Source organism: Carcharodon carcharias (assembly GCF_017639515.1).
Source record: "Carcharodon carcharias isolate sCarCar2 chromosome 29 unlocalized genomic scaffold, sCarCar2.pri SUPER_29_unloc_2, whole genome shotgun sequence".
Classification (NCBI taxonomy): domain Eukaryota; kingdom Metazoa; phylum Chordata; class Chondrichthyes; order Lamniformes; family Lamnidae; genus Carcharodon; species Carcharodon carcharias.
In genome coordinates, this window is record NW_024470665.1 from 3549359 (window position 1) to 3567859 (window position 18501).

General features: G+C 52.8%; 2 protein-coding genes across 5 annotated transcripts in view; one reads left to right on the forward strand and one right to left on the reverse strand.

Moving 5' to 3' along the window:
- Nucleotides 1-18501, forward strand: part of LOC121274034 (scavenger receptor cysteine-rich type 1 protein M130-like) — a 743215-nt gene that overhangs the window by 223378 nt on the left and 501336 nt on the right. The gene's annotated exons all lie outside the window — the stretch shown is intronic.
- Nucleotides 1-18501, reverse strand: part of LOC121274032 (B-cell receptor CD22-like) — a 94917-nt gene that overhangs the window by 43804 nt on the left and 32612 nt on the right. For all 4 annotated transcript variants that reach the window (XM_041181165.1, XM_041181164.1, XM_041181163.1 and 1 more), the window contains exons 8-11: nt 16496-16777; nt 14565-14852; nt 11983-12249; nt 9796-10062 (exon numbers count right to left, since the gene is read on the reverse strand). In XM_041181165.1, coding sequence (XP_041037099.1) covers nt 9796-10062; nt 11983-12249; nt 14565-14852; nt 16496-16777 — 1104 coding nt within the window. The remainder of the gene's footprint in view (nt 1-9795; nt 10063-11982; nt 12250-14564; nt 14853-16495; nt 16778-18501) is intronic.

The following is an 18501-nucleotide window of genomic DNA, read 5'->3' on the forward strand; positions in this document are numbered from 1 at the left end:
TATGAGAATGGAACTGTGCACAGTGCTCCCAGTGTGGTCTAACCAAGGGACGTGGAGAGTGGAACTGTGCACAGTGCTCCCACTGTGGTCTAACCAAGGGATATGGAGACCGGAACTGTGCACAGTGCTCCCTGTGTGGTCTAACCAAGGGATAAGAGAATGGAACTGTACACAGTGCTCCAAGTGTGGTCTAACCAAGGGATAAGAGAATGGAACTGTGCACAGTGCTCCAAGTGTGGTCTAACCAAGGGATATGGAGACTGGAACTGTGCACAGTGTTCCCGGTGTGGTCTAACCAAGGGATCGGAGAATGGAATTGTGCACAGTCCACCCAGTGTAGTCTAACCAAGGGATATGGAGGCCAGAACTGTGCACAGTGCTCCCAGTGAGGTCCAACCAAGGGATACGGTGACCGGAACAGTGCGCAGTGCTCCAAGTGTGGTCTAACCAAAGGATATGGAGACTGGAACTGTACACATTGCTCCCAGTGTGGTCTAACCAAGGGATATGAAGACTGGAACTGTACACAGTGCACCCAGTGTGGTCTAACCAAGGGATATGACAATGGAAATGTGCACAGTGCTCCCCGTGTGGTCTAACCAAGGGATATGAGAATGGAACTGGGCACAGTGCTCCCAGTGTGGTCTAACCAAGGGATACGGAGACTGGAACTGTACACAGTGCACCCAGTGTGGTCTAACCAAGGGATATGACAATGGAACTGTGCACAGTGCTCCCAGTGTTGTGTAACCAAGGGATATGGAGACCGGAACTGCACAGTGCTCCCAGTGTGGTCTAACCAAGGGATATGGAGAACGGAAATGTGCACAGTGCTCCCAGTGTGGTCTAACCAAGGGATATGGAGACCGGAACTGTGCACAGTGCTCCCAGTGTGGTCTAACCAAGGGATATGGAGACTGGAACTGTGCACAGTGCTCCCAGTGTGGTCTAACCAAGGGATATGAGAATGGAACTGGGCACAGTGCTCCCAGTGTGGTCTAACCAAGGGATATGAGAATGGAACTGTGCACAGTGCTCCCAGTGTGGTCTAACCAAGGGATATGAGAATGGAACTGGGCACAGTGCTCCCAGTGTGGTCTAACCAAGGGATATGGAGACTGGAACTGTGCACAGTGCTCCCAGTGTGGTCTAACCAAGGGATATGAGAATGGAACTGGGCACAGTGCTCCCAGTGTGGTCTAACCAAGGGATATGAGAATGGAACTGGGCACAGTGCTCCCAGTGTGGTCTAACCAAGGGATACGGAGACTGGAACTGTAGACAGTGCACCCAGTGTGGTCTAACCAAGGGATATGACAATGGAACTGTGCACAGTGCTCCCAGTGTGGTCTAACCAAGGGATATGAGAATGGAACTGTACACAGTGCTCCAAGTGTGGTCTAACCAAGGGATAAAAGAATGGAACTGTGCACAGTGCTCCAAGTGTGGTCTAACCAAGGGATATGGAGACTGGAACTGTGCACAGTGTTCCCGGTGTGGTCTAAACAAGGTATCGGAGAATGGAAGTGTGCACAGTCCACCCAGTGTGGTCTAACCAAGGGATATGGAGGCCAGAACTGTGCACAGTGCTCCCAGTGAGGTCCAACCAAGGGATACGGTGACCGGAACTGTGCGCAGTGCTCCAAGTGTGGTCTAACCACGGGATATGGAGACTGGAACTGTACACATTGCTCCCAGTGTGGTCTAACCAAGGGATATGAAGACTGGAACTGTACACAGTGCACCCAGTGTGGTCTAACCAAGGGATATGACAATGGAAATGTGCACAGTGCTCCCAGTGTGGTCTAACCAAGGGATATGGAGACTGGAACTGTGCACAGTGTTCCCAGTGTGGTCTAACCAAGGGACATGGAGGCCAGAACTGTGCACAGTGCTCCCAGTGTGGTCTAACCAAGGGATATGGAGACCGGAACTGTGCACAGTGCTCCCAGTGTGGTCTAACCAAGGGATACGGTGACCGGAACAGTGCACAGTGCTCCCAGTGTGGTCCAACCAAGGGATAAGGTGACCAGAACTGCGCACAGTGCTCCCAGTGTGGTCTACCTAAGGGATATAGAGACTGGAACTGTGCACAATGCTCCAAGTGTGGTCTAACCAAGGGATATGAGAATGGAACTGCACAGTGCTCCCAGTGTGGTCTAACCAAGGGGTATGAGAATGGAACTGTGCACAGTGTTCCCAGTGTTGTCTAACCAAGGGATATGGAGACCGGAACTGCACAGTGCTCCCAGTGTGGTCTAACCAAGGGATATGGAGAACGCAACTGTGCACAGTGCTCCCAGTGTGGTCTAACCAAGGGATATGGAGACCGGAACTGTGCACAGTGCTCCCAGTGTGGTCTAACCAAGGGATATGGAGACTGGAACTGTGCACAGTGCTCCCAGTGTGGTCTAACCAAGGGATATGGAGAGTGGAACTGTGCACAGTGCTCCCAGTGTGGTCTAACCAAGGGATATGGAGACCGGAACTGTGCACAGTGCTCCCAGTGTGGTCTAACCAAGGGATAAGAGAATGGAACTGTACACAGTGCTCCAAGTGTGGTCTAACCAAGGGATAAGAGAATGGAACTGTGCACAGTGCTCCAAGTGCGGTCTAACCAAGGGATATGGAGACTGGAACTGTGCACAGTGTTCCCGGTGTGGTCTAACCAAGGGATCGGAGAATGGAAGTGTGCACAGTCCACCCAGTGTAGTCTAACCAAGGGATATGGAGGCCAGAACTGTGCACAGTGCTCCCAGGGAGGTCCAACCAAGGGATACGGTGACCGGAACAGTGCGCAGTGCTCCAAGTGTGGTCTAACCAAAGGATATGGAGACTGGAACTGTACACATTGCTCCCAGTGTGGTCTAACCAAGGGATATGAAGACTGGAACTGTACACATTGCTCCCAGTGTGGTCTAACCAAGGGATATGAAGACTGGAACTGTACACAGTGCACCCAGTGTGGTCTAACCAAGGGATATGACAATGGAAATGTGCACAGTGCTCCCAGTGTGGTCTAACCAAGGGATATGAGAATGGAACTGGGCACAGTGCTCCCAGTGTGGTCTAACCAAGGGATACGGAGACTGGAACTGTACACAGTGCACCCAGTGTGGTCTAACCAAGGGATATGACAATGGAACTGTGCACAGTGCTCCCAGTGTTGTGTAACCAAGGGATATGGAGACCGGAACTGCACAGTGCTCCCAGTGTGGTCTAACCAAGGGATATGGAGAACGGAACTGTGCACAGTGCTCCCAGTGTGGTCTAACCAAGGGATATGGAGACCGGAACTGTGCACAGTGCTCCCAGTGTGGTCTAACCAAGGGATATGGAGACTGGAACTGTGCACAGTGCTCCCAGTGTGGTCTAACCAAGGGATATGAGAATGGAACTGGGCACAGTGCTCCCAGTGTGGTCTAACCAAGGGATATGAGAATGGAACTGGGCACAGTGCTCCCAGTGTGGTCTAACCAAGGGATACGGAGACTGGAACTGTAGACAGTGCACCCAGTGTGGTCTAACCAAGGGATATGACAATGGAACTGTGCACAGTGCTCCCAGTGTGGTCTAACCAAGGGATATGAGAATGGAACTGTACACAGTGCTCCAAGTGTGGTCTAACCAAGGGATATGAGAATGGAACTGTACACAGTGCTCCCAGTGTGGTCTAACCAAGGGATATGGAGACCGGAACTGTGCACAGTGCTCCAAGTGTGGTCTAACCAAGGGATATGGAGACTGGAACTGTGCACAGTGTTCCCGGTGTGGTCTAAACAAGGTATCGGAGAATGGAAGTGTGCACAGTCCACCCAGTGTGGTCTAACCAAGGGATATGGAGGCCAGAACTGTGCACAGTGCTCCCAGTGAGGTCCAACCAAGGGATACGGTGACCGGAACTGTGCGCAGTGCTCCAAGTGTGGTCTAACCACGGGATATGGAGACTGGAACTGTACACATTGCTCCCAGTGTGGTCTAACCAAGGGATATGAAGACTGGAACTGTGCACAGTGCTCCCAGTGTGGTCTAACCAAGGGATATGACAATGGAAATGTGCACAGTGCTCCCAGTGTGGTCTAACCAAGGGATATGGAGACTGGAACTGTGCACAGTGTTCCCAGTGTGGTCTAACCAAGGGACATGGAGGCCAGAACTGTGCACAGTGCTCCCAGTGTGGTCTAACCAAGGGATATGGAGACCGGAACTGTGCACAGTGCTCCCAGTGTGGTCTAACCAAGGGATACGGTGACCGGAACAGTGCACAGTGCTCCCAGTGTGGTCCAACCAAGGGATAAGGTGACCAGAACTGCGCACAGTGCTCCCAGTGTGGTCTACCTAAGGGATATAGAGACTGGAACTGTGCACAATGCTCCAAGTGTGGTCTAACCAAGGGATATGAGAATGGAACTGCACAGTGCTCCCAGTGTGGTCTAACCAAGGGGTATGAGAATGGAACTGTGCACAGTGTTCCCAGTGTTGTCTAACCAAGGGATATGGAGACCGGAACTGCACAGTGCTCCCAGTGTGGTCTAACCAAGGGATATGGAGAACGCAACTGTGCACAGTGCTCCCAGTGTGGTCTAACCAAGGGATATGGAGACCGGAACTGTGCACAGTGCTCCCAGTGTGGTCTAACCAAGGGATATGGAGACTGGAACTGTGCACAGTGCTCCCAGTGTGGTCTAACCAAGGGATATGGAGAGTGGAACTGTGCACAGTGCTCCCAGTGTGGTCTAACCAAGGGATATGGAGACCGGAACTGTGCACAGTGCTCCCAGTGTGGTCTAACCAAGGGATAAGAGAATGGAACTGTACACAGTGCTCCAAGTGTGGTCTAACCAAGGGATAAGAGAATGGAACTGTGCACAGTGCTCCAAGTGCGGTCTAACCAAGGGATATGGAGACTGGAACTGTGCACAGTGTTCCCGGTGTGGTCTAACCAAGGGATCGGAGAATGGAAGTGTGCACAGTCAACCCAGTGTAGTCTAACCAAGGGATATGGAGGCCAGAACTGTGCACAGTGCTCCCAGGGAGGTCCAACCAAGGGATACGGTGACCGGAACAGTGCGCAGTGCTCCAAGTGTGGTCTAACCAAAGGATATGGAGACTGGAACTGTACACATTGCTCCCAGTGTGGTCTAACCAAGGGATATGAAGACTGGAACTGTGCACAGTGCTCCCAGTGTGGTCTAACCAAGGGATATGACAATGGAAATGTGCACAGTGCTCCCAGTGTGGTCTAACCAAGGGATATGGAGACTGGAACTGTGCACAGTGTTCCCAGTGTGGTCTAACCAAGGGACATGGAGGCCAGAACTGTGCACAGTGCTCCCAGTGTGGTCCAACCAAGGGATACGGTGACCGGAACAGTGCACAGTGCTCCCAGTGTGGTCCAACCAAGGGATACGGTGACCAGAACTGCGCACAGTGCTCCCAGTGTGGTCTACCTAAGGGATATAGAGACTGGAAATGTGCACAGTGCACCCAGTGTGGTCTAACCAAGGGATATGAGAATGGAACTGGGCACAGTGCTCCCAGTGTGGTCTAACCAAGGGATATGGAGACTGGAACTGTAGACAGTGCACCCAGTGTGGTCTAACCAAGGGATATGACAATGGAACTGTGCACAGTGCTCCCAGTGTGGTCTACCTAAGGGATATAGAGACTGGAAATGTGCACAGTGCACCCAGTGTGGTCTAACCAAGGGATATGAGAATGGAACTGGGCACAGTGCTCCCAGTGTGGTCTAACCAAGGGATATGGAGACTGGAACTGTAGACAGTGCACCCAGTGTGGTCTAACCAAGGGATATGACAATGGAACTGTGCACAGTGCTCCCAGTGTGGTCTAACCAAGGGATATGAGAATGGAACTGGGCAGAGTGCTCCCAGTGTGGTCTAACCAAGGGATATGAGAATGGAACTGTGCAGAGTGCTCCCAGTGTGGTCTAACAAAGGGATATGAGAATGGAACTGTGCACAGTGCTCCCAGTGTGGTCTAACCAAGGGATATGAGAATGGAACAGTGCACAGTGCTCCCAGTGTGGTCCAACCAAGGGATATGGAGACTGGAACTGTAGACAGTGCACCCAGTGTGGTCTAACCAAGGGATATGACAATGGAACTGTGCACAGTGCTCCCAGTGTGGTCTAACCAAGGGACATGGAGAGTGGAACTGTGCACAGTGCTCCCACTGTGGTCTAACCAAGGGATATGGAGACCGGAACTGTGCACAGTGCTCCCTGTGTGGTCTAACCAAGGGATAAGAGAATGGAACTGTACACAGTGCTCCAAGTGTGGTCTAACCAAGGGATAAGAGAATGGAACTGTGCACAGTGCTCCAAGTGTGGTCTAACCAAGGGATATGGAGACTGGAACTGTGCACAGTGTTCCCGGTGTGGTCTAACCAAGGGATCGGAGAATGTAATTGTGCACAGTCCACCCAGTGTAGTCTAACCAAGGGATATGGAGGCCAGAACTGTGCACAGTGCTCCCAGTGAGGTCCAACCAAGGGATACGGTGACCGGAACTGTGCGCAGTGCTCCAAGTGTGGTCTAACCAAAGGATATGGAGACTGGAACTGTACACATTGCTCCCAGTGTGGTCTAACCAAGGGATATGAAGACTGGAACTGTACACAGTGCACCCAGTGTGGTCTAACCAAGGGATATGACAATGGAAATGTGCACAGTGCTCCCAGTGTGGTCTAACCAAGGGATATGAGAATGGAACTGGGCACAGTGCTCCCAGTGTGGTCTAACCAAGGGATACGGAGACTGGAACTGTACACAGTGCACCCAGTGTGGTCTAACAAAGGGATATGACAATGGAACTGTGCACAGTGCTCCCAGTGTTGTCTAACCAAGGGATATGGAGACCGGAACTGCACAGTGCTCCCAGTGTGGTCTAACCAAGGGATATGGAGAACGGAACTGTGCACAGTGCTCCCAGTGTGGTCTAACCAAGGGATATGGAGACCGGAACTGTGCACAGTGCTCCCAGTGTGGTCTAACCAAGGGATATGGAGACTGGAACTGTGCACAGTGCTCCCAGTGTGGTCTAACCAAGGGATATGGAGAGTGGAACTGTGCACAGTGCTCCCAGTGTGGTCTAACCAAGGGATATGGAGACCGGAACTGTGCACAGTGCTCCCAGTGTGGTCTAACCAAGGGATATGAAGACTGGAACTGTGCACAGTGCTCCCAGTGTGGTCTAACCAAGGGATATGAGAATGGAGCTGGGCACAGTGCTCCCAGTGTGGTCTAACCAAGGGATACGGAGAATGGAACTGTAGACAGTGCACCCAGTGTGGTCTAACCAAGGGATATGAGAATGGAACTGTGCACAGTGCTCCCAGTGTGGTCTAACCAAGGGATATGAGAATGGAACTGGGCAGAGTGCTCCCAGTGTGGTCTAACCAAGGGATATGAGAATGGAACTGTGCACTGTGCTCCCAGTGTGGTCTAACAAAGGGATATGAGAATGGAACTGTGCACAGTGCTCCCAGTGTGGTCTAACCAAGGGATATGAGAATGGAACTGTACACAGTGCTCCCAGTGTGGTCTAACCAAGGGATATGGAGACTGGAACTGTACACAGTGCTCCCAGTGTGGTCTAACCAAGGGATATGAGAATGGAACTGGGCACAGTGCTCCCAGTGTGGTCTAACCAAAGGATATGAGAATGGAACTGTGCAGAGTGCTCCCAGTGTGATCTGACAAAGGGATATGGAGACCGGAACTGTGCACAGTGCTCCCAGTGTGGTCTAACAAAGGGATATGAGAATGGAACTGTGCACAGTGCTCCCAGTGTGGTCTAACCAAGGGACATGGAGAGTGGAACTGTGCACAGTGCTCCCAGTGTGGTCTAACCAAGGGATATGGAGACCGGAACTGTGCACAGTGCTCCCTGTGTGGTCTAACCAAGGGATAAGAGAATGGAACTGTACACAGTGCTCCAAGTGTGGTCTAACCAAGGGATAAGAGAATGGAACTGTGCACAGTGCTCCAAGTGTGGTCTAACCAAGGGATATGGAGACTGGAACTGTGCACAGTGTTCCCGGTGTGGTCTAACCAAGGGATCGGAGAATGGAATTGTGCACAGTCCACCCAGTGTAGTCTAACCAAGGGATATGGAGGCCAGAACTGTGCACAGTGCTCCCAGTGAGGTCCAACCAAGGGATACGGTGACCGGAACTGTGCGCAGTGCTCCAAGTGTGGTCTAACCAAAGGATATGGAGACTGGAACTGTACACATTGCTCCCAGTGTGGTCTAACCAAGGGATATGAAGACTGGAACTGTACACAGTGCACCCAGTGTGGTCTAACCAAGGGATATGACAATGGAACTGTGCACAGTGCTCCCAGTGTGGTCTAACCAAGGGATATGAGAATGGAACTGGGCACAGTGCTCCCAATGTGGTCTAACCAAGGGATATGGAGACTGGAACTGTAGACAGTGCACCCAGTGTGGTCTAACCAAGGGATATGACAATGGAACTGTGCACAGTGCTCCCAGTGTGGTCTAACCAAGGGATATGAGAATGGAACTGTGCACAGTGCTCCCAGTGTGGTCTAACCAAGGGATATGAGAATGGAACTGTGCACAGTGCTCCCAGTGTGATCTGACAAAGGGATATGAGACTGGAACTGTGCATAGTGTTCCCAGTGTGGTCTAACCAAGGGATATGGAGGCCAGATCTGTGCACAGTGCTCCCAGTGTTGTCCAACCAAGGGATATGGAGACCGGAACAGTGCACAGTGCTCCCAGTGTGGTCCAACCAAGGGATATGGAGACCGGAACTGTGCACAATGCTCCCATGTGGTCTAACTAATGGATATGAGAATGGAACTGTGCACAGTGCTCCCAGTGTGGTCCAACCAAGGGATACGGATACTGGAACTGTGCACAGTGCTCCCAGTGTGGACTAACTAAGGGATACGGAGACTGGAACTGTGCACAGTGCTCCCAGTGTGGTCTAACCAAGGGGTACAGAGACTGGAACTGTGCACAGTGCTCCCACTGTGATCTAACCAAGCGATATGGAGACTGGAACTGTGCACAGTGCTCCCAGTGTGGTCTAACCAGGGGATACGGAGACTGGAACTGTGCACAGTGCTCCCAGTGTGGACTAACCCAGGGATATGGATACTGGAACTGTGCACCGTGCTCCCAGTGTGGTCTAACCAAGGGATATGGAGACTGGAACTGTGCACAGTGCTCCCAGTGTGGTCTAACCAGGGGATACGGAGACTGGAACTGTACACAGTGCTCCCAGTGTGGTCTAACCAAGCGATATTGGGACTGGAACTGTGCGCAGTGCTCCCAGTGTGGGCTAACCAGGAGATACGGAGACCGGAACTCTGCACAGTGCTCCCAGTGTGGTCTAACCAAGGAATACAGAGACTGGAACTGTGCACAGTGCTCCCAGTGTGGTCTAACCAAGGGATACGGAGACAGGAACTATGCCCAGTGCTCCCTGTGTGGTCTAACCAAGGGATACTGAGACTGGAACTATGCACAGTGCTCCCAGTGTGGTCTAACCAAGGGATATGGAGACTGGAACTGTGCACAGTGCTCCAAGTGTGGTCTAACTAAGGGATACATTGACCGGAACTGTACACAGTGCTCCCAGTGTGGTCTAACCAAGGGTTATGGAGACTGGAACTATGAACAGTGCTCCCAGTGTGGTCTAACCAACGGATATGGAGACCTGAACTGTGCACAGTGCTCACTCTATATATCTATACATGTAAAATTCCATTAGCAGTCATGTTGCACACTTGTTACTTACATTGTACAGCAATGCTTTTGGACTGAGACTCCTGCACCCCAAGGTCATTCTCTGCTCTACAGAAATATTCGCAAAACTCATCGACACTGATAATTTGAATCCAAATGGTGGGGGATTTTTCTGGGAGCTGTTTGTCGTTCCCGCTGCATCGCTTGCTCCAGTGGATGATAGAGGCAACAGGGTTGGCATCGCTTTCACATCTGAGAGGAACGTTCTCTCCGTCCTGAGCTGTATCTTTAGAAACAATCTTCACATTTCTTGGCTTGTCTGTGGGGAAGCAAATCATTCAAACATTGCAACGACATCTCTCAAATATTCTTGCCCACATGCAAAGCGAAGAGGAAATAATGACAGGGGACAGAAAAGCTGTTAGATGAACAGAAAGATGGCAAATATACAACGTCAAAACATGCATGTTTACAGCCATTTCACAAAAAGGGGAACATCCCAGACAGAACCCGACCCGGAGACACATGAGGAGATGTTAGTGATAGGCGAACAAAAGCTGGGGGAGAGACAGAGAGGGAGCGAGAGATAGAGAAAGGGAGGGAGAGGCGGAGAGGTTTAGGGAGGGAGTTCCAGAGCTTAGGGTCAGGCAACTGAAGGCATGGCCGCCGATGGTGGAGCGATGGGGGATCAGGGGATGGTCAAGGGGCCGGGATTGGGAGGAGCGCAGATGTCGGAGGGTTGTAGGGGTTGGAGGAGGCTACAGAGGTAGGGAGGGGTGCAGGGGCTGGAGGAGATTACAGTGATCGGGAGGGTTGTAGGGGCTGGAGGAGGTTACAGTGATAGGGAGGGTTGTATGGGCTGGAGGAGGTTACAGAGATAGGAAGAGTTGTAGGGTCTGGAGGAGGTTACAGTGATAGGGAGGGTTGTAGGAGCTGGAGGAGGTTACAGAGATAGGGAGGGTTGTAGGGTCTGGAGGAGGTTACAGAGATAGGGAGGGGTGCAGGGGCTGGAGGGAATTAAAGTGATAGGGAGGGTTGTAGGGGCTGGAGCAGGATACAGAGATAGGGAGGGCTGTAGGGGCAGGAGGAATTTACAGTGATAGGGAGGGTTGTAGGGGCTGGAGGAAGTTACAGTGATAAGCAGGTTTGTAGGGGCTGGAGGAGGTTACAGAGAGAGGGAGGGTTGTAAGGGCTGGAGCGGGATACAGTGATAGGGAGGGTTGTAGGGGCTGGAGGAGGTTACAGAGATAGGGAGGGTTGTAGTTTCTGGAGGAGGTTATAGTGATAGGGAGGGTTGTAGCGGCTGGAGGAAGTTAGAGTGATAGGGAGGGTTGTAGGGGCTGGAGCGGGGTACAGAGATAGGGAGGGCTGTAGGTGCTGGAGGAAGTTACAGTGATAGGGAGGGTTATAGGGGCTGGAGGAAGTTACAGTGATAAGCAGGGTTGTAGGGGCTGGAGGAGGTTACAGAGATAGGGAGGGTTGTAAGGGCTGGAGCGGGATACAGAGATAGGGAGGGTTGTAGGGGCTGGAGGAAGTTACAGTGATAGGGAAGGTGGTAGGGTCTGGAGGAGGTTACAGAGTTAGGGAGGGTTGTAGGGGCTGGAGGAGGTTACAGAGATAGGGAGGGGTGTAGGGGCTGGAAGAGGTTACAGAGATAGGGAGGGTTGTAGGGTCTGGAGGAGGTTACAGAGATAGGGAGGGTTGTAGGGTCTGGAGGAGGTTACAGAGATAGGGAGGGTTGTAGGGGCTGGAGGAGGTTACAGAGATAGGGAGGGTGTAGGGGCTGGAGAATGTTACAAAGATAGGGAGGGTTGTAGGGTCTGGAGGAGGTTACAGAGATAGGGAGGGTTGTAGGGTCTGGAGGAGGTTACAGAGCTAGGGAGGGTTGTAGGGGCTGGAGGAGGTTACAGAGATAGGGAGGTTTGTGGGGGCTGGAGGAGCTTACAGAGATAGGGAGGGTTGTAGGGGTTGGCGGACGTTACAGAGATAGGTAGGGTTGTAGGGGCTGGAGGAGGTTACAGAGATAAGGAGGGTTGTAGGCACTGGAGGAGGTTACAGAGTTAGGGAGGGTTGTAAGGTCTGGAGGAGGTTACAGAGACAGGGATGTTGTGGGGCTAGTGGTAGAATTGGAGGGACTTGAAGACAAGGATGTGAATATTCAACTGGAGTTGCGTAAAGAGTTTGAGTGAATCTCCCACTTTATAATTTGGTTTGAGAGTTTCTCGCTGTAGGCACTTACATTGTACATTCAGTTGTCTGGGTTGAGATTTCATTTCACCAATCCTATTCCTTGCTGTACAGTAATAGTTGCAGGAAACATCTTTCACTGAGACTCTCAGTCGACAATGAGAGGTATCTCCACATGCATTTGATGAAAACCCATCACATTCCTTTTTCCATTGGAATGAAAATGATGGAGGATAGGCATCGGATTGACAGTAGAAATCCACATATCCTCCATCTTTAACGGTATCCAAAGAATCGACTCTCACGTTGGTGGGAGCGTCTGTGAAAAGAAATCTTCGGTGAAACATTGCACTGGTGTTGGGTGAGGGAGAAATATGGGCCCCAGGACACTGCTCATCTTCCAAGTGGGGAAGTGGGATACTTCACACTGGCCTGAGAGGGCAGACAGGGCCCTTGTGTTAATGACTCACTCTTTCCCCCAACAGCTCTGAAAATATTACCCCTTCGAGTGTTTATCCAATTCCCCCTTTTGAAAGTTCCTATTGAATCTGCTTCCACCGCCCTTTCAGGCAGCACCTTCCAGATCACAACAACTCGCTGTGTCAAAAAATAATCCTCCTCATCTCCCCCTCTGCTTCTCCTACAGTGCAGCACTCCCTCAGTACTGACCCTCTGACAGTGCAGCACTCCCTCAGTACTGACCCTATGACAGTGCAGCACTCCCTCAGTACTAACCCTCTGACAGTGCAGCACTCCCTCAGTACTGACCCTCTGACAGTGCAGCACTCCCTCAGTACTGACCCTCTGACAGTGCAGCACTCCCTCAGCACTGACCCTCTGATAGTGCAGCGCTCCCTCAGTACTGAGCCTCTGACAGTGCAGCGCTCCCTCAGTACTGACCCTCTGACAGTGCAGCCCTCCCTCAGTACTGACCCTCCGACAGCGCGGCAATCCCTCAGTACTGACCCTCCGACAGCGCGGCACTCCCTCAGTACTGACCCTCCGACAGTGCAGCACTCCCTCAGCACTTACACTCCGACAGTGCAGCGCTCCCTCACTCCTGACCCTCTGATAGTGCAACACTCCCTCAGAACTGACCCTCCCACAGTGCAGCACTCCCTCAGCACTGACACTCCGACAGTGCAGCACTCCCTCAGTACTGACCCTCTGACAGTGCAGCACTCCCTCACTCCGGACCCTCTGATAGTACAGCACTCCCTCAGCACTGACCCTCCGACAGTGCAGCACACCCTCAGTACTGATCCTCCGGCAGTGCAGCACACCCTCAGTACTGACCCTCCGACAGTGCAGCACTCCCTCATTACTGACCCTATGACAGTGCAGCACTCCCCCAGTGCTGACCCTCCGACAGTGCAGCACTCCCTCAGTACTGACCCTATGACAGTGCAGCACTCCCCCAGTGCTGACCCTCCGACAGTGCAGCACTCCCTCTTTACTGACCCTCTGACAGTGCAGCACTCCCTCAGCACTGACCCTCCGACAGTGCAGCACTCCCCCAGTGCTGACCCTCCGACAGTGCAGCACTCCCTCAGTACTGACCCTCCGACAGTGCAGCACTCCCTCTTTACTGACCCTCTGACAGTGCAGCACTCCCTCAGTACTGACCCTCCGACAGTGCAGCACTCCATCAGTGCTGACCCTCTGATAGTGCAGCACTCCCTCAGCACTGACCCTCCGACAGTGCAGCACTCCCTTAGTACTGACCCTCCGACAGTGCAACACTCCCTCAGAACTGACCCTCCGACAGTGCAGCACTCCCTCAGTACTGACCCTCCGACAGTGAAGCACTCCCTCAGTACTGACCCTCCGACAGTGCAGCACTCCCTCAATACTGACCATCTGACAGTGCAGCACTCCCTCAGCACTGAGACTCCGACAGTGCAGCACTCCCTCAGTACTGACCCTATGACAGTGCAGCACTCCCTCACTCATGACCCTCTGATAGTGCAGCACTCCCTTAGCACTGACCCTCCGACAGTGCAGCACTCCCTCAGTACTGACCCTCTGACAGTGCAGCACTCCCTCAGTACTGACCCTCCAACAGTGCAGCACTCCCACTTTACTGACCCTCCGACAGTGCAGCTCTCCCTCAGTGCTGACCCTCTGACATTGCAGCTTTCCCTCAGTACTGACCCTCTGACAGTGCAGCACTCCCTCAGTACTGGCACTATGCCGTCCACATTGTATCCTCACTCATGACTCTGGGAGTGGGTCTCTCGGAAGCTGTTCCATGTTATAGCTGCGCTTTAGTGGGGTTTTACTGTCACCATAGCTGCTTGTCTTACTGAGTCTGGACGATGCTGTGTCTCTGTCTTAACAGCCCCGAGCTGCTTTGTGTAGCCTCACTCCAAGTGAATGTTGAAGGGCTTATTACGACGACTCAGGTTAATCACATGATGCTGATGGGACACAGACCGATAGGCGCAAAAGCACTCTTGGGGCCTATTGGTCATCCAACCTTTGATGTCACCTTGACGTCATTTATATCACCTCGCGCTCACTAACATAACCATTAACCCGTTAATCGGCAGAACCCAGGGACACCAGAGGTCGTGGGACAGATCAGAGAGCGACAGAGGGGTGTCTCGGGGAGGCGATGGGGGCTATACTCACGATCGACATTGATGGTGACGCTGTTTGACCTCTGTTTTCCAACTTCATTCGCTGCCTCGCAGTTGTATTCGCCCGCGTCTTGTTTGGTGATGCTGTCAAGGAGCAGTATCTGATTATCGCTCCTGTAACGTGTGTCTCCCACCTTGAACCATCTGTAAGTCTGGACTGCTGGGTCACTCTTGGCGCTGACGCAGGTAATATTCACCTTGCTCTTCTCTCTGACGCCAATTGAACCAGTGACCTTTTCACCATTGGCATTGTCGAAAATGCTGAAATCTCTGGGAGCGTCTGAAACAGAGTTTGGAGAGCTAAGGAGTTATTTATGATGACGGGGCGAGTTACTTTCAAGTGTTCATTTTACATCGAGTTTTTGCAGCACAGGAACAGGACATTCGGCCCATCTGCTCCGTGCCAGTGTTTCAGCTCCACACAAGCCTCCTCCCTCCACCCCCAGCTCTCCATCTCACCCCACCCCCATACCCTTCTAATCCTTTCTCCCTCGTGTGTTTATCCAGCTTCCCACTTACATACATCAATATGAGGGGCACGGACAGGATGGATAGGGAGCAGCTGTTCCCCTTAGTTGAAGGGTCAGTCACGAGGGGGACACAAGGTCAAGGTGAGGGGCAGGAGGTTTAGGGGGGGATGTGAGGGAAAGCTTTTTTACCCAGAGGGTGGTGAGGGTCTGGAATGCGCTGCCTGGGAGGGAGGTGGAGGCGGGTTAGCCTCACATCCTTTAAAAAGCACCTGGATGAGCACTTGGCACATCCTAACATTCAAGGCTATGGGGGCCAAGTGCTGGTCAGTGGGATTGGGTAGGGAGGTCAGGTGTTTCTCACAGTGTCGGTGCAGACCCGATGGACTGAAGGGCCTCTTCTGCACTCTGCGATTCTGTGACACGACTCACCTCCACCAGTCCCTGTGGGAGCGAGTCCCACATTCTCCCCACTCTCCGGGTAAAGAGGTTTCTCCTGAATTCCCCCGTTGGAGTGACGGGTGATACTAGGGAGATGGTTAGTTCCGCCAGCGAGGTGGGCTAGCGTTTGCTTCAGATTAACGCTGACAACATTGGATTTGATTCCCTTCCCAGCTTTGGCGGACCAGCGAGTTTTACCTTCTTGGACGGCCTGCAGTACAATGTCCCCGCGCTACACCCTGGCTCGGTATCTAATCGCCAAGAACCTGCCCCAGGCGGACAACTGAAATGGGAGAAACCTCACTTTGATGCCATGTCCCTGTCATCAAACAGCAGCGTGAGAATGACCCAGATCGTCTGTTTTTACTGATGTTGGCCGAGGGATAAATATTGGTCCCAGGACGCCGGGGAGAACTCCCCCCCCCACCCCCACTGCTCTTCCTCCAAATAGTGGCTGTGGGATCTTTCACACCCGCCCGAGAGGGCAGACTTCCTCGGTTTAATATCTAATTCTTTCCCCCATCGAAAATGTTTCCCCTTCGAGTATTTCTCCAATTCCCCCCCACCTTTTTTTGAAAGTTCCTATTGAATCTGCTTCCACCGCCCTTTCAGGCAGCGCCTTCCAGATCACAACAACTCGTTGTGTCAAAACAAATTCTCCTCATCTCCCCTCCCTCTGGTCCTCTTCCCCGATTCTCTTCAATCTGTGTCCCCTCTGGTTACCGACCCTCCTGCCGCTGGAAACACTTTCTCCTCATCGACTCTGTCCAAACCCCCCTCCTGATGTTGAACGCCTCGATTCAATCTCCCCCTTAACCTTCTCCGCTCCGAGGGAGAACGATCCCAGCTTCTCCCAGTCCCTCCACACGGACTGAAGTCACCTCATCCCATGGGAACCGTTATCTGGAGACAGACTCTACCTCAGGGTCAAGCGAGGCCCGGAGAGGACCCCGGTCCCCTTGCCGATTCCTGTCCGAACCCCGGCAAACAGAGTTCTCCCTTGTGCGATACTTACACTGGCCCTGAAGCTGGATGTCCTCGGAAACGGCACTCCCAATGCGATTGGAAGCCTTGCAGTAATATGCCCCATAGTCTGTGTAGGAGATTCGACGGAATTCCAGGGTCTGACCAGACCAAATCGAAACATCAGTTCCCTTCTTGAACCAGGTGTAATCGTGGACTGTGGGGTTACTGGTGAGAGCTTTGCACTTTACAGTGACAGAGTCTCCTTCTTTCATTGTGTGAGTGTCGGCTGCACCGTTTACGGTCAGTGAGGTTTCGATGTACCGAGGTTTATCTGAAAACACGCAGAGAGGAGAGGGCCAGTTACATCGAACCGACAATATGGGAAGAGGCCATTCAGCCCGACTCACCCATGTCGGGGGGGGTTCACACACCAAACAAGCCCCAACACCCCACCACGTAACCTCCTCCTGCCCGAATAGGTCACCCCTTCGTTCACACAGGGGGAGATTCTCAGGACAGGCGACCGAAACCGCGGCCAAAGGGGTCGGTTTCTAAGGAGCGCCTTAAAGGACGAGAGAGGGAGAGTAGCGCGGAGAAAGAAAGTAGAGAGATAGAGGGAGAGACACACACACAGACAAGGAGAGAGCGAAAGACATAGCGAGACGGAGAGGTTCAGGGAAGGGATTCCAGAGCTCAGGGCACCCCCCCCCAGGCAGCTGAAGGCACGGCCGCCAATGGTGGAGCGATGGGGAATCGGGGGGATGGTCAAGAGGCCGGAATTGGAGGAGCGCAGAGATCTTGGAGGGTTGTGAGGCTGGAGGAGGTTACAGAGATAGGGAGGGTTGTGGGGGCTGGTGGAGGTTACAGAGATAGGGAGGGTTGTAGGGGCTGGAGGAGGTTACAGAGATAGGGAGGGTTGTGGGGGCTGTAGGTCATTACAGAGATAGGGAGGGTTGTACGGGCTGGAGGTGGTTACAGAGATAAGGAGGGTTGTAGGGGCTGGAGGTGGTTACAGAGATCTCAGAGGGTTGTAGAGGCTGGAGGAGGTTACAGAGATAGGGAGGGTTGTAGGGGCTGGAGGTGGTTACAGAGATCTCAGAGGGTTGTAGGGGCTGGAGGAGGTTACAGAGATAGGGAGGGTTATAGAGGCTAGAGGAGGTTACAGAGATAGGGAGAGTTGTAGGGGCTGGAGGAGATTACAGAGATAGGGAGGGTTGTAGGGGCTGGAGGTGGTTACAGAGATCTCAGAGGGTTGTAGGGGCTGGAGGAGGTTACAGAGATAGGGAGGGTTGTAGGGGCTGGAGGAGGTTTACAGAGATAGGGAGAGTTGTAGGGGCTGGAGGAGGTTACAGAGATAGGGAGAGTTGTAGGGGCTGGAGGAGGTTACAGAAATAGAGAGGGTTGTAGTGGCTGGAGGAGGGGACAGAGATAGGGAGGGTTGTTGGGGCTGGAGGAGGTTACAGAGATATGGAGGGTTGAGGGGGCTGGAGGAGGTTACAGAGATAGAGAGAGTTGCAGGGGCTGGAGGAGGCTACAGAGATAGGGAGGGTTGTAGGGGCTGGAGGAGGTTAAGGCGATATGGAGGGTTGTGGGGGCTGGAGGAGGTTACAGAGATGGGGAGAGTTGCAGGGGCTGGAGGAGGTTACAGAGATAGGGAGAGGTGTAGTGGCTGGAGGAGGTTACAGAGATAGGGAGGGTTGTATGGGCTGGAGGAGGTTACAGACAGAGGGATGGTTGTAGGGGCTCGAGGAGGTTACAGAAATAGGGAGGGGTGTTGGGGCTGGAGGAGGTTACAGAGATAGGGAGGGTTGTAGGGGCTAGATGAGTTTACAGAGATAGGAAGGGTTGCAGGGGTTGGAGGAGGTTACAGAGATAGGGAGTGTTGCAGGGGTTGGAGGAGGTTACAGAGATAGGGAGGGTTGCAGGGGTTGGAAGAGGTTACAGTGATAGGGAGGGTTGCAGGGGTTGGAGGAGGTTACAGAGATAGGGAGGGTTGCAGGGGTTGGAGGAGGTTACAGAGATAGGGAGGGTTGCAGGGGTTGGAGGAGGTTACAG